At 35.8% G+C, this 24,228-nt stretch overlaps 3 protein-coding genes across 9 annotated transcripts in view; 2 read left to right on the forward strand and 1 right to left on the reverse strand.

The window, feature by feature from the left end:
- The window catches only part of Aanat (arylalkylamine N-acetyltransferase), a 39,447-nt gene extending 38,458 nt beyond the window's left edge, over nucleotides 1–989 (forward strand). The window contains 1 exon segment of the mRNA NM_001079654.2: nucleotides 401–989. The gene's annotated coding sequence lies outside the window, so the exon portion shown is untranslated.
- Nucleotides 990–5,895: 4,906 nt separating this feature from the next.
- LOC101737915 (dopamine N-acetyltransferase-like) lies at nucleotides 5,896–14,652 on the forward strand. 5 transcript variants are annotated; one of them, XM_038017088.2, is made up of 5 exons: nucleotides 5,896–5,974; nucleotides 6,916–6,994; nucleotides 11,783–11,960; nucleotides 12,204–12,415; nucleotides 14,219–14,652. In XM_038017088.2, the coding sequence occupies exons 2-5, from the start codon at nucleotides 6,918–6,920 to the stop codon at nucleotides 14,451–14,453; spliced, it is 702 nt and encodes a 233-aa protein (XP_037873016.1). In that variant the 5' UTR covers nucleotides 5,896–5,974; nucleotides 6,916–6,917; the 3' UTR covers nucleotides 14,454–14,652. The 5 variants fall into 5 exon arrangements, with proteins under 5 accessions (XP_037873016.1, XP_062529503.1, XP_037873018.1 ...); XM_062673519.1 differs by lacking the exon at nucleotides 5,896–5,974 and adding an exon at nucleotides 6,039–6,826; XM_038017090.2 differs by lacking the exon at nucleotides 5,896–5,974 and adding an exon at nucleotides 6,041–6,200.
- A 1,621-nt stretch (nucleotides 14,653–16,273) lies between these two features.
- On the reverse strand, nucleotides 16,274–23,282 carry DnaJ-13 (DnaJ (Hsp40) homolog 13). Of its 3 annotated transcripts, XM_038017094.1 has the most exons (7): nucleotides 23,078–23,278; nucleotides 22,895–22,988; nucleotides 22,203–22,369; nucleotides 21,488–21,670; nucleotides 20,286–20,388; nucleotides 19,376–19,470; nucleotides 16,274–16,428 (listed from the first exon to the last, which is right to left on the reverse strand). In XM_038017094.1, the coding sequence occupies exons 1-7, from the start codon at nucleotides 23,137–23,139 to the stop codon at nucleotides 16,293–16,295; spliced, it is 840 nt and encodes a 279-aa protein (XP_037873022.1). In that variant the 5' UTR covers nucleotides 23,140–23,278; the 3' UTR covers nucleotides 16,274–16,292.
- Nucleotides 23,283–24,228: the final 946 nt, after the last annotated feature.

Here is a 24,228-nt window from a genome sequence, read left to right on the forward strand (position 1 = left end):
TGTTCACGATTGACTTCCAGGGTGAAGAAATAACATCGTGTAATAAAAGTGAAACCCGCAAAATTATAATTTGCGTAATTACTGGTGGTAGGACCTCTTCTGAGTCCGCGCGGGTAGGTACCACCGCCCTGCCTATTTATGCCGTGAAGCAGTAATGTGTTTCGGTTTGAAGGGTGGGACAGCCGTTGTAACTGTACTTGAGACCTTAGAACTTAAATCTCAAGGTGGGTGGCGCATCTTACGTTGTAGATGTCCATGGGCTCCAGTAACCACTTAACACCAGGTGGGCTGTGAGCACGTCCACCCATCTAAGCAATAAAAAACAAAAACAAAAAATGAACTGTATTTGACTTTGATAAGAGTTTAAAATGAACTGTTTTTAAATAGACTTCAATTTCAGATTTTCATATCAACATTTCAAATAAGAAGATCTTTCCTCCGTAAATGGACTATTCGAAAAAAGAGGCAGCTATAAATATTGAGAATACATGAATTAAATAAAATATATCCTTAAGTAGTTTTAGAGTTTATTTAACTAGTAAAACTGTTCATTATCCATTTACAGTTAAAACATGTGTAAAACTATCTTTTTTTTTTAACTCGCACTCAATATTAGTCACAAAGTTGTACTTCTCACAAGTGATAAAATTTATTGAAAAAATGTAATTAGATGTAGATAATTTTAGCAAAACTGTAAATGTAGGAGTCCAAAGTGTATAAATGTCTGTATCACCTGATAGTATATTATAGCAATACTATTAAACGCTATAAAAAAAAATTGCTATTATTAAACTGTCAGTAATTTATAGTTCCTTATGTAGTTGTTACCTGACTTCGGTTGTTTACCAAGCTATTATATTTATTTGTCTATGATGTCTTTGATTTTTGTATATTCTATTAATCGTCAATTTTAGATTACTTAAAATGAAAAATATAGAGGATAGAGAATGCACCTAAGACATATGTATCGTTGTTGTCTGAATAAATCGTAAAAAAAAAACCATGGGTTTTTACTATTACTTCTATAAATAATAGGTTTTTAAAGCATGGAGTTAAAGCATCGAGACTTAATTGACTGAAGACTCTCTTCGAATCTTATTTCTTTTTTTATAGTGAAGATTTAGAAGAATTTAGAAGAAGATTATAGCATTATTGCTGTTAGAGCATTGAGTAGTGCAACTCATTGCATACTTTAAAGAAATGAATATTTTTAGTTGCATACACCATCATCTGATCGCTAGAAAGTTCCCTGTTCTATGGGAATACTTACTTTTAAACATTTTAAATATATACCTGTACTGTAAGCACTCAAAGTATGAATAAGCAACCAAAATCTGTTCGGTACAAGAATGTTTGCCCGAAATAGGAACCTAAGACTTTCGGACTAGCAGTCAGGGGCGCTAATTAGTACACTACTGAGTCAGTCTTGAAAGAGATTGTGGAATTTTCACTATACATAGCAGCATGGAAACGGAGAGTTTTATCAAACTTATACAAGATTTAAGTCCTCACAGACACAGCCCACTGAATTTCTCACCGGATCTTCTCAGTGAGTCGCGTTTCCGATCCGTCGGTAGACTCTGCAAAGCACTGCTCTTGCTAGGGCTAGTGTTAGCAACACCTCCTGGTTTGAGCCCCGAGAGCTCACCTACATGCTAGGGTAACGCTGATATAGCCTCTAAAGGCTATCAGCATAGGTAGGGGAAAAAAACAAGATTTAACGACACTAAATTGGCATTTTCTTGGCATCATGAACATCGGAAACACATACCTCGGAGCATTCCCCAGAATATTTATAGTGTGAAAATTGTACATTTTATAATTTCAACGGTTTATAATTGTTAAAACACACTGCTTATTTCTTTTGATTTATGTATCTAAAGATATTCCTATGCATCTCCAGAGGCTTAATTACTGGTGATAGGACCTCTTGTGAGTCAGCACGGGTAGGTAACACCGCCCTGCCTATTTCTGCCGTGAAGTAGTAATGCGTTTCGGTTTGAAGGGCGGGGCAGCCGTTGTAACTATACTTGACTTTAGAACTTATATCTCAAGGTGGGTGGCGCATTTACGTTGTAGATGTCTATGGGCTCCAGTATCCACTTAATACCAGGTGGACTGTGAGCTCGTCCTCCCATCTACCTAACCAATAAAAAAAAAGAGGCAGAAGTCCAATGCGCTAGTCGGACTAGATACGCTCCACTCTCAATACTTCAGTCCACGTTGCTATCCACACAGCCGAGGATAGGCAGGAATGGCGCAGGAGAATACAGGAGAAAGTTGTTAGAGAAGGCCACGACCCTCAGCACTGAGGATTATCGACGCAAGGAGGAGGATGTATCTACTTAACTTCAAGTGCATGCATGATTTTCAACATACGTAGTGATTATATCTGTCGTGATCGAACCGCTGTTCGTCTTATCGTGTAACCTTGAAAAAAATCAATATCAATATCGATGCAAACCTATGATTATTTACGAATACAAGTGCCTTGCTTTGGATGACTTTATAGATAAGCCGCGTAAAGGGGATTGCCCACTCTCCATAGTGTGCTAGGCCCAAGATGGACATCAAATATTACTATAAAAATGTACTGATTCAAATTCTTAAATATTGGATATCTAAAAAATATATTGAAATTGACGCCACTATTATAAAAAATATAATAAAAATAAAAACTCGTTTTGAGGTTAATTTTCTATATAAATAAGTGTCGGATTGTGAGATACTTCAAGAACTTTTCTTTTCTTAATGTTTAAGATGTTCCTAATGTATTTTTATCCAATAGGGTATAAAAACACACTTAATTCTTTAAATATCTATATTTTCTTCATCTTCATACACAATTAGTATCATCTAAAAATAGCAAAGGAGAGCATATACACGGTTTTAAATCTCGGTCAGGGTAAAACCACAATTCACACAATATTTTTTAGTCGTAGTATGAAACGTTATTGATAAAAGTAAAATAAATCGAAGAAAAATCAAAACACATCCATTTTGTACGCAAGCACAACACCACAAGCAGCAAGCGAAGTATCAGTCAGTCAGATTAAATTCAGTGTTGTCAGTATAAAGAAAAATAATTACATGAAATTCATATATCGATTATTTTTTTAAATAACCGATAATTGATTTATATCTTAATCTTTTTTTTACGAGTACACATTATTTTTTATGTTTTTGTTTTAGTTGTACATATTTAAATAACAATACTAGTAAAGTTTTTTTTATTGCTTAGATGGGTGGGCGAGCTCACAGCCACCCTGGTGCTGCTAAGTGGTTACTCGAGCCCACATACATCTACAACGTAAATGCGCCACCCACCTTGAGATATAAGTTCTAAGGTCTCAAGTATAGTTACAAGTTAAAGTCCAATGGGTATGTCTTCGATGTTATTTTATGTGCATAAAATCCATTAAAATCGTTTGATTAATGATAATACTTAAAATGATTTATTTATATGTTTTATTTATATACTCAAAATATTTACTTCATACGTAAAAGGATTTGAAGCTGGCAATATTTTTCCCGCAAAAATAAAAATCCTTGTTTTTTCAATAGAGTTACTTTTTTTAAACTACTTATTGTAAACTATAGTGGCGCTTATTTGCAAGAAAGTAAATGCATATTTATTTATGACAAAATTAATGCACTAAGTATTTTTTCTATAATCTATTGTCCGCTTTGGGCCTAAAATGGGCCATCCCCTTTGGAGTTGGAATTTCGATTGTGGTGTCTGGCAAAGATTGACTCGTCCCAATAGGTTAATCAGGATCCTAAATCATTACACGTGGACTGCCATGTGGCACGAGGCACTGAAGTAATTATGTCGATTTCTATTACCGAGCTTCTTGGATTGCCTAGCTTTGCCTTCTTTTGTTTTTATTGTAAGTTTTAGTCCTTTAGGTATCTTAGAGATAAATTCATGCTCAGTATCTTCGGATTCAACTTTCCCATAGTCTACAAGATATTCCGGCGCCTTAGAAACAAGATCGCAGAGAGAAATCGAAATCGTTAAACTCTAATTTATACGTTAATTATGAGTTATAAGCCTTTGAACACCTCACGAAAATGATCCACCTTTTTTTTCTGAGCTGAGGCCGAACCTCTTACGAGGTCCCCGTGCCTAGTTGGCGTGCGGGGATGTGGGACTGGACGGTCCGCAAATATTGGGAGCAGACCGCGGGCCCCAGGATGGTATTTAGGGCCCTATCCACTACAGGTCTTCGTGGCCTAAAGGATAAGACGCCCGGTGCAATCGTATCAAGCGATGCAACGGTATTCGAATCCCGCAGGCGGGTACCATTTTTTTTTATGAAATACGTACTTAACAATTATTCACGATTGACTTCCACGGTGAATGAATAACATCGTGTAACAAAAATCAAACCGGCAAAATTATAATTTGCGTAATTACTGGTGGTAGGACATCTTGAGTCCACACGAGTTGGTACCACCACCCTGCCTATTTCTACCGTGAAGCAGAATGCGTTTCGGTTTCAAGGGTAGGGCAGCCGATGTAGTGTTAAAACTGAAACTTAGAACTTATGTCTTGAGGTAAGTGGCACCGTGCCGGCATTTAGGTCGTAGGTGTCTATGGGCTTCGGTAACCACTTAACACCAGGTGGGCCGTGAGCTCGGCGAACTACCTAAGCAATAAAAAAAATACATAAATCCTCTGCACCTCTCACCGAAGCATCCGCTACCCCCCGAGGTCACAACCCTAGCGGGGCAAGGGAGTACCGCGGTCAACACTGCAGCCAGACGCGCGGTTAAATGAACACCACCTTTCAAAAGTTCCAGAAAAGTAAACAGATATATTTTTTTAAACTAGAATAAAAACTTCAAAATTTGAAGCTTACCAGATAATATTTAAGTTTAGATTTTAATGCATAAAACGGAAATGCCATTCCACCCGTTTGTTTTTTCTTACCTATGCCTATATACCTAGCCTTGAGCGGCTATTTCAGCTTTACCCTAGCGTTTAAGTGAGCTCTCGAGGCTCAAACCAGGTGGTGTTGTTAACACTGGCCCTAGCAAGAGCAGTGCCTCGCAGAATCTACCACCGGATCGGAAACGGGTCGCGATTCCGATCCTGAGAAGATCCAGCGAGTCCATTCCACCCACCTTAAGACATTAGTTCTGGGTCTTACTTATAGAGTACAACGGTTGCCCCTCCTTTCATACCGGAACGCATTACGGCATCGTGGAAGAATACGCGGGAGGTGGTCTTCTTATTATATTTTGTTTTAATATTGCGAATCTCAGTCCATTTACATTGTACCGTATATCAAAAACGCCTGTGGAAGGAAAAGACGCAAAACGCGACATTTTTCCCCCGTCTTCAAGCATTATGAAAACGCGCAGAACGAGAATAAGCAATAAAAAAATATTAAAAAATAGCAAGTTGTAAAAAAAATATATTTAAAGCACAATCGAATAACGCAAAACACAGTCTACAAAAACACATTCTACATTGAAGAATGATTGGGAAACATATTATTGAACTTTAAGAGTATCTACATATAGTTCAGTGCGGTTCGATGAAGTACCTACGATCAAAATAATAAATGGTATTTCATGTAATTGACAAAAACAAACGCTGTGTACTAACGAAATGACGCATATTTTTCATTACAACATATTAACGCACAATGTTCATAAATTATGAGCATTAATTAAGCTTTGTTTACGAGAGCCAGAAAATAAATTACAGATTACTTTGTACAAATGATTTAGCTGTCAACAATTTTATATTTAAAAAAAAAACTGATGGTAGAGAATATAATGAGCCTATATAGTGCGATATACTGGTTTGAAGTGTAGGGTAGATACCGTTCTCAATTCCGACCCACATCACATAAAATTATGCCGATAGCACTTGTTTATTTTGCTTAAGAAAAGATATCGTTATTATATTTTCGGTAAGAAACGTCCAAAAGCGATAACGGCTTTTGCGATTAATAAATAAGTAAGTACAAAAAGTATACAATATTCGCTTTGAACTAAACTCTTTTTATCATTTCCTGCTGTTGTGTATGCGATATAAACACACTCGGCTCAGGGAGCGAGTTCAGTGCGGTCATGTTTACCGTTCAATTTATTTTATAACATTTTTAAGGCGTTTTAATTAAGGAGTTTAAAATTTTTATGCGTTGGATCTTTTAACATTGCTGAAGACTCTTTTAATTGTTCAGGTAAGTAACTTTTAATTAGGACATAACTTAGTTAATTCAAATAAAAAGAAAATAAACCAACAAAAATAATAACTCGATATTCTTATATATAATCACCAGAACGATCTCAATACCATTCAGCGCTTTAAAATCATAACGCATAACATAAAAAACCAAATTAAAATATTGCTAATATCGAATTAACAAAACTGTGAATTTATTTGTAAAACGCGATAATCGACCTAATCTTCATGTTGGCCTACGGTTATTCAACAAGTCTCGTAGAAACAGGTTTGAGACTCGACTACGATACGGAATGGTTTCTATTTTAGAATTGGATATTATCGGTCAGTGGTGTACTGAATAGTAATGTACTTACCAGCCATCCACGATTTAGTTTTTGATTTATATTACTATCTCAAACTACAAATATTTATTTGATATTTGATAATGTTTTGAATCGGTTAGTAATCAATACGTTTTCATATAATTTAAGGTTAAGTGCTATCACAGACGATAAACTTACGCGCTCGAAAAAATAACAATAGTTGTCGTCCATTTTAAAAATCATTGTTCGAATGATTTGAATACAATTTGGAAAACCTTTTAAAATAGCGCCTTTTTAATGACACTTCCTATTAAATTGGGTAATGCTTAGTTGTTTTTTTCTGACTTACCTCTTTCAAGGACATTCTGGTATTTAACATATTAATTTTTGACAAAATTGTAATTTCAGTTATGTCCAAAGAAACGACTTTTACTGTCCTTCCTATTACTGCTAACGATGAGGAGGAAATAATGGACTTACTTAAAAGGTAATGTATATCGAATATTCAATTATTAGCTAAAGATTTTACGCGCCAAAAATGACAGTTCGTGTGTGCTTGTATAACCTACTCTGAGCACTTAAGTTGCAGGTACACTTTTGTTGTAAGAATCCGTTATCTACATATTATAATAAATTAAACACAACTTAAAAATAGACATTTTAAAATCAAACAAATCTTTAATATTAACATCAGAGTCATTCTGGATGTTTATTGAATTGTTGTTTAAGCAATGCGCTTTAGTAGACATGTTTGTAACTGAAGCTAATATAATATGTACTAATAATACAATGGACATGAACATAAACTACAGGGTTTGACCGAACCTGCAATCAGGACGCACACCATATATAATATACGTTTAGTGCATCCAAAGTTACGCCATTTATTAAAATAATATAACAGTGTGGCCATATATGCCCACAATACAGGGCGTATTGTGGGCTTATATGGCCACAATACGCCCTGTATTGTGGGCTTACATGCGCGCGGAGGAATTTCGAGTTCTTTGGACATATCGCCAGAAAGAAAGGTGACAATCTGCTGCTGGTAACAGGCAAGGTATGCGGGAGAAGGCCCAGAGGCAGAAATCCAATTCGCTGGTCGGACCAAATACGCTCCACTCTCAATACCTCAGTCCACGTTGCTATCCACACAGCCGAGGAGAGGCAGGAATGGCGCAAGATAATGCAGGAGAAAGTTATTAGAAGAGGCCACGACCCTCAGCACTGAGTGATTATCGACGCAAGGAGGAGGAGGAGGATGGCCACTATTAGTAGACAAAAATTAATAGTAATATAATAGGTGATACCGGGCACGATAGGTATCGTATTGGAAAGTCCTTTGCCAGGAAACATTCTTGAAACCAAAACAGAAACACAAAATTTCAATTGGACAAACGGCGATAATGTACATAAAACACGCAGAAATATCCATTTCATAATAATAGAGAAAATTGAACGCGGGTAAAACCACAGGACACAGATTATTCTTTATTAACTTACTAGCCGACCCGACTGACGTTGTCCTGCAAAAATTCAAACAAGCCGATCCAGCCGTTTGGTTGTAATATAGTTATATAACCTAGATACCGACTGCAGCGCTATCTGCCGGCCTGATTCGTGAATCTAAACCATCCAGGGTACCAACCAAACGCATCCAATAAAAATCATTCAAATCGGTTCAGCCGTTTAGGAGTTCAGTGACAAACACACGCACGGAAGAAATATACTTAAGTCTTGCCATAAATACTGTTACAATTAAAAATAAACAAAATATTACATTTGAATTTGGAATCTGTCGTTTTTATATGATTGCTCATTGAGTTTTCTCATTTTGGCACCAATACATTGTACAATATTTTGCGATATTAAAATGGAGTGGGGTGATAAAGAGAACCGAATCGCTGTGATTGCATTACACAAAGTAGGTATGGAGCCAAATGCAATTTTTAAAACTCCATACGCTTGGTATTAGTAAAATGTTTGTGTACCGGGCTATTAATAGGTGCAATGAGACCTCCTCTGTATGTGACAGAAAAAGATACGGCCGTCCACGTAGTGTTCATACGAAAAAGGTGGTCAAAGCAGTAAGGGAAATAATTCGAAGAAATCCTGTCCGAAAGCAAAAGATTTTATCTCGGGAGATGAAGATAGCACCTAGAACCATGTCGCATATTTTAAAAGATGATTTAGGACTTGCAGCCTATAAGAGACGTACTGGTCATTTCTTAACTGATAATTTAAAAGAGAATAGGGTAGTAAAATCGTAACAACTATTGAAGCGGTACACAAAGGGAGATCATAGAAAAATTTTGTTTATGGATAAGAATTTTTAACAATTGAGCAACATTTTAAATGACCGTATTTATGCTCAAAGCTCTAAGGAAGCTTCCCAATTAGTCGACAGAGTGCAACGTGGGCACTATCCGACTTCAGTGATGGTTTGGTGGGGTATTAGCTATGAAGGAGTGACTGAGCCATACTTTTGTGTCAGTTTTAGAGAGTACGGCTTGCTCTAAACGCCATGATAATCTGGAGTCCCTAAAACAATCCGTACGATTGGCAATGAAAAAATTTCCCATGGAAAGAGTGCGTGCTTCTATTGATAACTGGCCTCAACGTTTAAAGGACTGTATTGCAGCCAATGGAGACCACTTCGAATAAGCTTTTTATACTTTAAATTGTTTTATATTTATGCATGCATTCATCTTCCAATCCGGCTGGTCACCGTGGAAGATCAAGACCATAACCCTCTAAGGAAGATATCTCAAACTTCTTCAATAATAAGAAAATGGAACACAAACCCAAGAAATATTTCACTCAACTAAAGAGAAGAAAGATCAGCTTTACATAGTAACTTACAACGTCAGAACTTAATAATGAAACAGCTGTTATACTTTAGAGGAGGCCTTCACCTTCACTTGAGGAGGGGTCCATGCAAACAAACTTCTATATATTTTTTAAAAACGTTGTCTAGATTTATACTTTTGTAAGGAAACGGAAGGGAGAGAGAAGGGAAGCAAATTAAGTGAAACACGTGTAATAACATCAGGACTTTTTTTCTTCTTCTCTTTTCTTCTTTATATATTTTTTTTATTTTTATATTATATTTAAAATATGTATGCAACCTACTATTTGTATGGAATAAAAGGCTTATTATTATTATTATTATATTTATTCATTAAACTAACACACTGTAAAAGTAATAAATGTTATTTGCAATAGATTTTTTTTTTATTTTTAGTTGTAACAGTATTTATGGCCAGACTAAGTATATTATATAAAGATTATCACATGTCAATGTTTTCCGTGACTGAAAATTAACAAGCAAACAAAAACAAAACATCGCTCTAACCGATTTTAGTATGTAGGTACACATTGTATTCCTAAATATGCAGAGTTATTAAAATTCAAAATTGTTAAAGTCAACACCGTGACGTGTTTCAGTAAACAATCAACCAGTGCCGGATTATGACAACGCGGGGCCCGTTGCAAATTTTGAGGGGCCCTTAGTTTGCTTATTACTTATCGAGATTTAATTTAAGTAAATTTAGAAAGAACGTAATAGCAAATTCAGTATTTCTAAGTAAATTATTTATGTGGTTTATTTGGTCATTCTTGTACCTTTGGTGTTCCTTAGAAAAATTTAATACGATTAAATGTTAAAAAGCATCAATGATCTGCTGCACTTGACAATCGTTAATTTTAAATGAATGCATAACGCTAATGTTGTAAATTAAATCATAGTAAAATGTCAGTATTACAATGGCAATAAGTACGATTCTACTCTAATCTCAACTGTTGCGTACCTGTGGTACGCCATCCTACCTATGGCTATTGCAAAGCATTAACCATTGCACAGGATGACCTGCTTTGACGGTATAAACTTAACACTATCTATGATTCTACAGCACTAAAAAGCAGAGGCGGCTTACCCTATGGTGCTGGGTGCAGGCGCAGCGGAGTTAGGGGGCGCCGCCTCGGCACTTTCAATGAATCTGTTACCTACATTTGTACACCTATTCCAGTTTGACTGCGCGCTTACTAGAAGACGCTAGGGTAATTATTGCACTCAGACGTTACATGGGCTAGAGACGCCTTTGTCAAAAAGGAGGTTAAAATGCTCACCACTAGCTTCGTTACCAACCAAAATATGGTTTTAACATAATCGATTAAAATAATAAAGTTGAAAACAAACCTATTTTTGTAACTTCAAAGCCATAAGAATATAAATCTCATGACGGAAGTATCTTCATAATTTTTTTAAAGGCACATACAATAACATTTTACAACTGGTCACACGTTCAAAATCAGTGACAACCGTACGAATTCATTATTTAGCCGTTGACAACTATACAAAATAAATTTGAAGTAGATTATCATACAAAAATCCAACTATTTTACACTCCGCAAACACCGGTGACCCGATCGATATTAGTTTTTTTTTTATATTTTTATTGCTTAGGCTATAGGCTTAGGACGAGCTCACAGCCCACCTGGTGTTAAGTGGTTACTGGAACCCATAGACATCTACGACGTAAATGCGCCACCCACTCTAAGGTCTCAAGTATAGTTACAACGACTGCCCTATCCTTCAGACCGAAACACATTACTGCTTCACGGCAGAAATAGGCAGGGTGGTGGTAACTACCCGCGCGGACTCACAAGAGGTCCTACCACCAGTAGTGTATAAGTTTAAGATATTTCATATTTGTCCCTTCATTATAAAACTTTATTAAGACATTCCTAACACCCACCGTACACAATCTATATATTAATACGTGAAGCGAAAACTTTGTATCCCTTTTTACGAAAATTGCGCGGACGGAGGAGTATGAAATTTCTCACACTTATAGAGAATATAGAGAAGAAGTGCACACTGCTAATATTTTTTTAAAATTATGCATAAAAGATACTTTAAATCAATAAAGAAAACATTAAACACACTACATACCATGTATTTGACGCACACACGCATGCATACTATTTATTGTCAAACTTTTATTCTTGACGTCTGTTGTCAAATTGAGAATAAATTAAATATTGTTTGTCTTTGTTAATATTTTTATAGTGTAGTCTTGGCGAAATTTGTGATTATAGAAGTATAAAATACAATCATACTACTCGTACTGTACAAACTTACAATTCCAATTAATTATAGTCGAATTTCGACTACTGCGGGACCTCTAGTTAATTATAAATACAGTAATATTTACTGCAACAATAAACTGTGAACACAAATGAAACAATATACAAAGCTTGATTTTCGTTACAGAACATTCTTCATCGACGAACCCTTGAACGAGGCAGTAGGGTTATATGATTCCGGCTCATGTCTAGAGGTAGAGGAATATTGCAGGGATTCGCTACTGAAAGGATTGTCTTTCAAAGCCGTCGAGCCTAAGGGAAAAATCATTGGTACCATGATCAATGGAATATGTCCATTGGAGGATGTAAGGAGTTTTTATTTTATTTAGTAATATTTTCCATATTTTAAGAAAGTCTCACCTACCTTTAAACAGGTTACTCTTTACTCAATTCGTCAGAAGTGATGGACGATTTATTTATCGAAGGCCTACGCTTATAATATTTACCCGGTTGGTTAGATTCCGCCATTTTAAATTTACGGTGATAATTGTTTAATAACGTAACAGCTTTCTCTTCACAAATCACGAAATCTCAATATCTTTTTACAGGAAGATGAGGAGAACAGTCTCTTGAATCAAGCACTTCGATGTCCCAATCCTAAATTCCAGAGGATTCTACATATTCTAGCCAGAAGGGAGGAAGGCGCTAAACTTGCTGAGAAATTTCCAAGTGATAAAGTTTTTGTGGATATTAAGGTTGCAGCTACAGACCCGCATTGGAGGAGAAGAGGTGTAATGAACGAGTTATTGAGAGAAACGGAGTAAGTATCGATAGCATAGATTATACACTTAATATGATCGATAGTATTCACGAAAGTCAATAATTCACCAACGCCAGAAAACCAAACCCAAATTACTGAAACAAAATTTCCTACTTTTACGATATCAATGTGTCCTCTATATCTCGATAATTGTGACAAATTTTTGTTTTCGCTTCCTGAAATCGGGTTTGTATACGATTTAATCCATATTTCGGGCAGACACGTAATTCTAAACCGATATATGCGTGATAATAGCCGTAATCCAAGTCTGTCAAGGAGTCAAAGTATCTTAAATGATAATAGTATTTGCGTATCTCAATGGTTTTTATTTTTTTTTTATGTTCGAGAGATTACTGGTGGCTCGGAGGCCTTTCCAGTTTTACCAGAACAGGTGGGTAAGCAAGGGCTCAGCCTGAAATGTGATTACGTCGTGGCCTAAAGGATTAAGTCGTCCGGTGCATTCGTGTTGAGCGATGCACCGGTGTTCGAATCTCAGGCGGGTACCAATTTTTCTAATGAAATACGTACTCAACAAATGTTCACGATTGGCTTCCACAGTGAAGGAATAACATCGTATAATAAAAATAAAACCCGCAACATTATAATTTGCGTAATTACTGGTGGTAGGACATCTTGTGAGTCCGCGCGGTTAGGTACCACCACCCTGCCTATTTCTGCCGTGAAGCAGAAATGAGTTTCGGTTTGAAGGGCGGGGCAGCCGTTGTAACTATACTGAGACCTTAGAACTGATATCTCAAGGTGGGTGGCGGGCGCATTTACTTCGTAGATGTCTATGGGCTCCAGTAACCGCTTAAACCCAGGTGGGCTGTGAGCTTGTCCACCCATCTAAGCAATAAAAAAAAAAATTATCAAACACGTGTGGACAAAGATATTTCATTGGGGGCTGGACAAACAGTCGCCCGATAAATCGACCCTTGGGAACTTTTATGTCATTATGAAGTGTTACTCGCTATAGTATTTCTCCTTCTATTATGTCCGGCCATAGTAGCGTTTCCTTACTGTATAACATAACATAAAATAACCTGTAATATAATATCTTTATAGGTAAAGTATAATACGGTTAACGTGGTATGGACATGTGATGCAAGTAGAGAAAAGATGCATGTGACTAGGAGATGTGTGGAAATGATAGTGCAAGGTAGAGGGGGACGAGGTCGACCGAAGAAGACATGGATGGAGTGTGTGAATGACGACGATATGAGCGAGAGAGGAATAAGTGTTGGGCTGACGGCATATAGAAGAGAATGGAAGAGAAAAATTAGCCGACCAAGCACAAAAATTGTGCCGACGTCACCTAGTTGGGATAAGGTGAAGAAAAAGAAGAAGAAAGTCAAGTATAATACAATTTTCTCTTTTGTTGTTCAACCAATTTTCAGTTTCTATATTTAGGTAGTTATTATTGTTTTCAAGACAAGATTCTCGTTTCGGACCGTATACTTTAGGCTAGGCTAGCTTCCCAGTTTTATGAGCGTAGATGTTACATTTTATTATATGACGAGGTGTACCCGTCCGCTTCGCTGGGAATTTAAAATTAACATTTTTATTTCTCACCCCAACAAAGATCCTCATCATTAACGCCCCCGCAACTGGTGTAGGGAGTCCAACACTCATATAAAAATTAGCCTATCCATTAAGTACATGTATCTTCTACATGGATACCAAGTTTTAAGTTAATCGGATGCATGGTTCAGTAGTTATAACGGAACATCCGTAGAAACCACTGTAGATTTATATATTAGTATAGAGTGTAGATGTGCTTATATATTTTTTGTTTATTTTAAGGAATATCACAAAGCAACGCGGCATAAGAATACTCCGCATGGATACATCTAGCGCCTATTCCGCGATGTCAGCTGAGAGGCTCGGCTTCAATTGCATTTACAAAGCGGCGTACAAGGACATTAAGCTGAATGGTGAACCTCTGATCGTACCCAAAGAACCGCACGTAAACGATGCAGTGTACATAAAACTACTTTCAGGAAGTGATCCTGGAACACTTGTTCATAATAAAACGTGAATTCCACATTACTACAGCTGTAATCATCAGAATGATTATAAAATATATTTAACTTTGTTTCAGTCAATGACTTAAAAATGCGCTCCTATTTTTCGATATGTTTAATTATTGTTGTTTATGTTAATTATTTTTAAAAGAATTGTTGTTAATATGTTACCTTTTCCAGTGTCTGCGAAATAAATATTTAACACGGTTAAAATTTTCAGAATATTTCATTTCTATCATTCATTCTTTTCATAAGTCATGATCCATTAAACCGTTTGCCGAGAAACAATTAACTATATTATTATTATTATAAACAACTCTATTTTACTTTATTATTATTATTAACTTTATTAAAAACAAATAAATTACTGGTGGTAGGATCGCTTGTGAGTCCGCGCGGGTAGGTAAACCTGCCTATTTCTACCATGAAGCAGTAATGCGTTTCCGTTTGAAGGGTGGGGCAACCGTTGTAACTTTACTTGAGACCTTAGAACTTATATCTCAAGGTGGTTGGCACATTTACGTCGCAGACGTCTATGGGCACCAGTAACCACTTAACGCCAAGGCTGTGAGCTCATCCACCCATCTACGCAATAAAAATAAAAAAATTTAAAAATGACTCATCCTAATAATACCTATTATAGTCGAGGTTTCGAAACAAAATATCGAAATTAAAGACAAACGAGCCTCTTCAGTGTGCTGTCAAATAGAAGTAACTGATGCAGAAGGTGAACCATGGCCAAGACTTCGGAGCAGTACTCCACACGTGGCCAAACCCATGCACATACATCGATAAGTCTTTACCCGGACCTGAAACAGACTATATTGATAACAATTTATTGCGTATCCACAATATTACATTATGTTATAGAGATAACTACATTTTTTCCCAATATATTCGATTTAGGGCTAACGTGTTAGGTATTAGTGATGATCTGTGCAGGGAGGCTGGTAGGAACTGGATGAGAGAAGCCGAGGATCGTGCTCAGTGGCGAACAATTGGAGAGGCCTATGTCCAGCAGTGGACTGCTATAGGCTGGTGATGATAATGATGACGATGTGTTAGGAATGCTTAGGCAATAACGTTACCATAACTTACCTTTAATTTTCTAGAATATTCGTTTCGGAACTCACCTGAATTAATATCAGCATTTTGCGGGTGTTTGCTCGGACACTTTCACTTAAATAGCTTGATAACAAGCTGTATTTTGAACATGATTTTATGTAAATCTATTTCTACATTTTTGCAGATTATCTTTGGTACTTATGAATCAGAATCGAAGCATTTAACGTTATTCTTAGCAGCTTCGAGAAGTTCATTTAACTTGAACATATGCGCGAGTGTTAATAATCAATGACAAAGCAATAATTCTGTCACTTTGTCCAGGCATATTGGCCAGTGCACTTAATACCAGTTTTTTAACGCTCTCTATGGTTTAAAAGTTAACTCAAATTTATATGGAGTTGGAACGTTTGCCGCTAGAGGCGCTGTTCTAACTGCATACAAATTTGAATTAACTTTTGCGGTATCGAGAACATTAGAAAGCTCGCACTAAGCACACAGGTCATGTTTAGTTTAAGAGAATACACTTTATTGCACACCAACACAATTTACATTAAAAAAAAAAAAAAAAAATTGCTATATAAGCATATTCTTTACTTTTTAAACTATGTTTAAATTATTTAACCGACCGTGCGTGTGACCGCTGTCACGTGGACTGGAATCGCCAAAAAAAACTGAGATCTAGTAAGTTCTAATAATAATATCTAGTATCAAGAAATTCCATCTTTAGGTATATATGTACTATAAAACATTTAATCAACTGATAAAAAGGTTAGTTTTATATAGAATGTTTATTCCAAGTATTCCATAATTTTCTGCAAAAGTTCACTTAGTAACTTCAAGTCATTATTTATTGAACATTCATAAGAATAGTCCTCTGTCGCGTCTGCAATTCCATATTCTGGAACGAACGTTTCCGAAATATTTCTGTAAAGAAAAAAATACGGTACATATAGTACAGTAGTAATGGTAGTAATGGTAGATGGTACCATTCCTATCATTACTATGGTATGGAGAAATAGAAATATAAACAAAAGCACAAAGATCAGGCTCGTTAGAACACTAATATTCTCTATATTTCTATACGCTGCTGACTTGCTGAGACGTGGACCGTGCGAGACGTGGAAAGGAAGAAAATAGACGCTCTGGAAATGTGGTGCTGGAGATGAATGCTTGGAGTTTCGTGGACCGACTTTCGTACAAATGTCTCGATACTTCAGGAACTCGGCATCAAGCAGCGTCTATTTGGTATAGTACAGTCTCGAATGGTGAATTTCTTCGGACACGTTTCGCGACGAGATGGCCGGTCCATAGAACGCCTCGTTGTACAGGGAAGCGTTGATGATACAAGACCGCGCGGGAGGCCATCAAATGCGGTGGACCGACCAAATTAAAACTACAGTGGGAGGTCCCCTAAATGAGTGCAGTAGAATTGCCTCGAGCAGGGAGAGATGGCGCGACATCGTGAGACGCATCAAGTCTGCCCCCTCCAACACTACATGACGATCACGACCACTCTGTCAAGAGTGACACGACTGAGAAAAAAGAAGAAGAAGAACCATTACAAATAAAAATTTAAATTGAGCTATTTATACAGTTTTTAGATTTAATCGACTAATATAGATCGATTAATATACCGTTACAGTGTTTCATGAAGATTTACAAGTTACGCACTTAGTAATTTAAAACCTGTCCCAATTATACCCAGTTTTAAAACAGTATACTAATATAAGTATCACTTTTATAACTAACTTCGGCAAAATCCACCTGCTCAGAAGAGAGACGGCTAACGCAGACAGAATATAAGTGGAAACGCCGTTGATATGTAGACTTTATTACGTCACGTTAAGTTATTAAGACAAAAAAGACAGAGACTCGTGCTATCTCGCTCAGCTGTAGCGAGTACCGAGCGTGGGGCACACGCATCCACTATGGAAATAAAGATGCAAATAAAGAAGCCACCAAAACAGCGCTAGAGTCACAAGTGCTATGATATGAATTTGGCAAAATTTCATATAACTTTTGGCACTATGTTACAAATTACACCACTTGCTACGGTGGCGCCACTCTAAATGATCACTTTTCAAGTTTTTCGTATAAAGAGAGTTTGCTTCTTCCCTTTGCCCTCCACAGCATCAATCTATAGCAAAGTACGCTTGAGCACCTGGAGCATTATAATTGGCTAATATTTCGCACCTTTCCAAAACAAGTCCGAACCAGTACTTCTGTGTAAGTTATGTTAATGGCAGACCAGTAGGTATCTAGATTATAAACGCTTCTTGTTTAACATATTTTAACGATGATTTTTTGTTTTAACAAGTTCCCGATATTTCGGCGATGTGGAAAGCGCAATGATTATGGATAGACTGAAAACTGCGTCTAGAACATTGCAGATTTCCAGTCTTTTTTGGGTGTTACCAGTGAAACTCGATCACTCGCCCCTACAATATACACTTAAGGCATATCGTCAGCAGTTCCAGGAGAATTTTCGAAAAAATATTATCACGACATAGTCTAGAACAAAGTCGCTTTCTCTGTGCCTATATAGAGGTATAGGGACAGAGAAAGCTATTTGTATGCTTAAATCTTTAAAATTACGCAACGGATTTTGATGCGGTTTTTAGTAGATAGAGTGATTGAAGAGGAAGGTTTATATATATAACAATATCCATTAAATAGTGGAGAAATCAATAATAAATTACAGTTTCCGAAGCGAAGCGAGGGCGGGTGGCTAGTAGTTTATAATGTAGATGAAGGCGAAACTAAAACACTTAGTGTACCTACATTTTGTATTTGATCAGCCGATATTACTAGCAAATTATGAACGTCTGTTCATACTTTATTAAATTTATATAATTCATACTTACATGCTTTGGTTAAGTCAAAAAAAACTAATACAGAAATAGAAATGTGAATCATATAATTCTGTAGAAATATCAAAATACATTAAATGTACGACAACACCCTACACTTTATTACAGTATACAAAATTCCATTTAAAATAAATATATTTCAACTAAAACATTTTAAATTTTTCTAATAATACAATATATTTTTCTACAGGGTCGCTTACAAATAAGTATTTATTCAAATTTATGTACAAAACTACTGGTGTACTAAAGCTAAGAGGTAAATATGTAACAGATCTGTAGAAAGTCATTTGAGTGAAAAGATTTACAAAACATATAACAACTTTTACTCTATACACAACTTCCATTGACTAGATCGTATTTTACCTTTTTTAACGCTACATTTGCTTTCGCAAACACAAATAATTCAGAACATTACTGCTATACTACATTTTTTTTATTATTTGTTTGTCGCCCGTGTCAATATAACCAATGTCCGATAATTAAATTAATTAATCCCTTTACGCATTCGTGACATTGCCAGAGACCAAGAAACAAGTCGAAGTCGTCGTGGCCTAAAGAATAAGGCGTCCGGTGCATTCGTATATAGCGATGCAACGGTGTTCGAATCCCGCAGGCGGGTACCAATTTTTCTAATGAAATACGTACTTAACAATTGTTCACGATTGACTTCCACGGTGAAGGAAAAACATCGTGTAATAAAAATCAAACCCGCAATATTATAATTTGCGTAATTACTGGTGGTAGGACCTCATGTGAGTCCGCACGGGTAGGTACCACCGCCCCGCCTATTTCTGCCGGGAAGCAATAATGCGTTTCGCAAATCAAAACGATAAAAAAAAAAAAAACTTGTCTGTCAAAACGTCATAATAACATACATATGTCAAATGTCGTCGTAATGTCATATGTAAAATCTGAAGATGTTACGAATTACGAATTATAATTACCTACTTAACTACTTATCTATTTACTGTGGGATGTTAAAATAAACAAATTAGAATCACTTTTTGTCCGTTGCTAGTGCGTGACCAAGTGACGCAGTGGCCACCGTGGCGTTGGAGGCGGTTACGATCTTGTCTAACAGCAATCGAGTTTGCATCTGGAATGATTTATAAAAAAAAAAAGTTTAAATAGTTTTTAACCAACATCGCCTATTTTAACGCCACCGTCGGTATACATTACTTAATTTTCATGAATTTTGTGCGAATGTTCTACCTGAGTTCGGTTAAGCACTTGTACGATCAAATTCAAAGATTCTACTGCGACAACCCTATCATTTTCCATTGGCCACTCAAATCAAGAGGCCGCGGGCTGAGATGTACGCAAAGACCCATATCGGAAAAGGATCTAGTAGAGGTGTCACTGCATTATTCGATCTAGTTAAGAAAGTTAAGATTGACCTCCACGGTGAAGGAATAACATCATGTAATAAAAATGAAACCAGCAAAATCATAATTTGTAATTAATGGTGGTAGGACCTCTTGTGAGTCCGTGCGGGTAGGTACTACCGCCCTGCCTATTTCTGCCGTGAAGCAGTAATGCGTTTCGGTTTGAAGGGTGGGGCAGCTGTTGTAACTATACTTAAGACCTTAGAACTTAGATCTCAAGGTGGGTGGCGCATTTACGTCGTAGATGTCTATGGGCTCCAGTAACCACTTAACATCAGGTGGTCTGGGAGCTCGTCCACCCATCTAGCAATAAAAAAAACAACCAAATATTGTTTATTGGTACCAATTAACCTTTAAAAATACTATACTAAAAAAAAGCTTTTAGAATATGACTCTGACCCCGATTTCAATGTATCTGACCCATTACAATTAAGCATAAAAATCATACATCTCTTTTAGCAGAATGAATAACATTTTCAGGTTATTTTTGTAGAAAAGAATCTTGTAGAAAATATCAATTCAATACCTCATTTCCGTTACCAGTAGCGGCTGCCCTTACTTTATCGAGTTCATCAGCAAGTTCCATTGACTTCTGTAATGCTTGCTTGCGCTGACCGACATACATGTTTCTGCAATTTAAAATCAACCACCTTTAAATCCTTTGTTTTTCTTCTTACAAAAACTTAATAATTTATGTGTACGAATTTTGTGCATGAGTTGCTACTTTGTACAATTGTTATAGGATCAGTCTCATCATGGTAAAATCAGCACACATAGTTTTATTAAATGTATTACTGCGCAATAAATAATAAAAATAATTGGGCCTTTTGTGTAGATGTTTTTACACTTATTTTCAGCAAAACATGAAGTTCTTGATGATGTCATTTTGGAACATAGTTTTCTAATTAGATAATTAAAATTTAATAGTGTTAAAACATTATATCAAGCACATTTAATTTCTTGATTTATGTCTATTAATGATGATAATTTATAAAAATTATCAGTAATTATTTATTTGTAATGAATAGCATCAGCATTCTTTTTATTTTATATTCTGTGTTGATTAAAAAAATATATTGATGGACAGACTGCATTCTCTTATTGATGCATATTGTTTTGTCAAATAACAACAACATGTACCACACACAGATATTATTTTCATAGAACTAATCACAACAACAAACATCTAATTCAGATTATTGAAGAATTGAAAGTTTATGTTTATTGTATATTTATATGTTTACATATGAGACGGGATGGTGATGACATTCACGTTTGGATAATCAAATTATATTCATGATAAAAACACTGTACACAGTACACAGGACATAAGGAGTTAACGATAGAACACAACAGACAGCTGTTTGTTAGAGTATACAAGTGCATTACTCATCCCTTTAAATTACTTCTACCGCACTTAGCAGCATCTTCAACTACTTATCTAGCCCAAGAGTCCCTAAGGACTCTTAAGATTTCCTGATAATAATATATTAAAACTTATTTTTTAAGTGCTGATACCAGGACATGTTGCAAACCTGCATAAGTAAGTTGGAGAATACAACAGTTGTTTTAGTAATGCAATCAAGACTACAATCTGGTGTAATGCCCATCATTAGGTCCCATCATGCAGGTTCTTTTTGTTATGGCTATGGAGAGTGGTTACAGTTGAACATTGGGACACAGACCATGTCCTTGTCCTGTTACCTTAGCTAATAAAAAAAAATTTACCTTATTACATATCCTTGCAGGATAGCACCAAGTAAGGTGATACCGATACATGTGAAAATTATATAATAATTGGGCATTTTCTTGGCACTCTCATTACTATAATATGTGTTTGTATTTCCTTTCGCACTATGTGCTTTGGATCCGAAATCATAGTAGTAACTGTACTGTGCATTTTTACGTAGACTGAAATTATTTTGTGTCATTTTAGGAATAAAACATACAAATTATTGCAACAAACTTATGACTAACTGGTTTAAAGACACAATGATTTATTTCAGCCATGTCAGGACTTTTAAAACCTTATTGAGAAAGCACTTAGCCCTAAGGAAATAGCAAGGGGAAACAATAAGTGAGAATGAATGTTTTCTCCAGGTGTCGCTTAAGTTCTAAAGGTGCAAAAGTGATCATATAAAAGTGCTTGATAAAATTCTATTTCACTTCATGCTTACCATCACAACCCTAAAGTTAAAGGAGTATACTATTCATGTGCTTTTAAATTAGGAATACATTCTTGTTGAATATTATAAGTTAAATTTTATCAACTTTTAATAAAAAGCCCGGGAACTGGCTATTTTGTGCTATGAGGTTACAAATCACAAACTCAAATATCTTTTTTCAAGTATGGGATACATTTCCAAAAAAGTTTGGATAACTTCTATTGCTAGCATTTCGGATATATTTACTTTTATTTGTTGTTTGTATATATTATGCTTACTTATAAGGCACATGAGTTTTATAAACGTAAGAATTGGGTCCAGTTGAAACTTCAGTTATGCTGTCATATTGAGCTCTGGTGCCTGGTTTGCCAAGAATATTATACGCTTCAACAATCTGGACAAATCTCTCTTGTGCTTTTGCATCTTTATTCTTGTCTGGATGATACTGCAATAACAAAATATTGTGAGTTTTCATTTTATTCAAATGATTTAATATAGTAATAAGAGTGTAATGCTGAGAGAGTATAATGTATGTCGTATCACTCTTGTCAGAGCGGTCGTGGTCGTCATCCAGCATCATTGTTGTGGGCAGATGTTATGCGCCTCACGAGCAATCGCCACTCCTCCCAGTTTGTGGTGAGCCTGGTACACTCATGCGACCGAGCTGTGGCGGTATAACCACTAACATTTGGCTGGGTAATTTACCAGAAGAGGCTTCAGCAGCCTGGAGATCTAAATAATCTCCAAAAGGACTGGTGCAGAAGGCAAGGGGAAACCACTGCAACTAATCTTCCCAAGAAAGTCGTTATGAAAGTATAAGCAATGAGAACACGATCGCCACGCAAGCCGCGTAGGAACCGGCGCCATCCTGCGTCCGGGGCAAGCGGTGTGAAATATGAGAGTATAATACGATATGATAATAAAAATTACTTATCTATTACTCAAGTGTTAGTATCATTTAAATACTTACTTCTTTACTTAACTGAATGAATGCATTTTTGATTTCTTTGTCGGAACAATTTCTACGCAAATTAAGAACATCATAATGACACCTTCGTCCAAAGCTAGAAACAACAAAAAAAAACGATTATGTATTTCGTTCTGTTTTATGTGAGCTAATTTAAAACCCGACATTATGCCACAGTTTTTGCACCTGTAAAATCTTATAAACCCATTTAAAGACTTGAAGTCAGAATTTCGTTTTATAAAAAACATTATAATATTATTAATACAAATAATTTATATTGTTTAGAAAAGGGATTCATGTTACTATTTTGGAAATTTCCATTTATATTTTTGATAAATGCGTAGACCACATAACAGCCGTCAAACAGCTGACAGCTGCCAACGACAGACGTTAGTCCTAATGTCAACCTCATCTGTCATTTATTGCTTTCTTGTAGCTGTGATCAAAGTTAACTGTATGGCTTAGTTCCATTGCCTTTCTCTTTGAGAAAAACCCTACAACTACTACTACTGTGATCAAAGTATAGTGGGGTGTTTTTAAAAAAAAATTACCACGCTCTTTGTGATTGTGTTTTAAATTGGCAGTGTAGATACTGCTCAAAATTATTCCTATTCGTCACGCAATTTTCGTAATAATCACTGTCCTATATTCTAAATCATACAAAACTAGTTTTAAAAGTATCTAGATTTCTTTAGAGTATTAAGTTTTGAAACTAGTATTAGAATTTTGTTATTGCCGAAAATTCCTCTCTTGATTTTTTCATTTGTAACACGTATCATTACTAAACAACAACTTTTCTAGGGCGATGTGTCTAAGAAGTGACGAAAATGAAACTATTTGGCTGATTATTTATTATTGCCATAGAATTATGCTAAGTTTTTGTTATTTTTGAAAACATTTTAAGCATATCCTTAAGATGCTAATATAAGTTGATTTTGTTTCAATACCTGGTTGTTTTATTTCTGACTGATTATGTTGTGTGAAGTACAGGAACACTTTCTGTCAACATATTATTATGACCAAAGAACTTGAATATTTCTCATATTTATGTTTAAATTGTAATTTAAATAGCATATTTAGCTAGTTAATTACATGTTCTTTGATACCAGAGTAAATTTAAGCAATTTCATTTAATCCCAAAATTATATTTCCTGATCGTCACGGGGTCAATTTTTCTGAAAATCACCCAGTTATTGTAAAGCTTATTATTTATTTGTAAGAGCTAATTAGAACCCGACATGTTATCATTAAATTATAAATTTAAATTATAAATACATATAAATTATAAATTTCATTGAAAAACACATACCTCCATGACATACTCTTGGAAAAATATT

The sequence above is a fragment of the Bombyx mori genome, chromosome 18, assembly GCF_030269925.1.
Source record: "Bombyx mori chromosome 18, ASM3026992v2".
Taxonomy (NCBI): domain Eukaryota; kingdom Metazoa; phylum Arthropoda; class Insecta; order Lepidoptera; family Bombycidae; genus Bombyx; species Bombyx mori.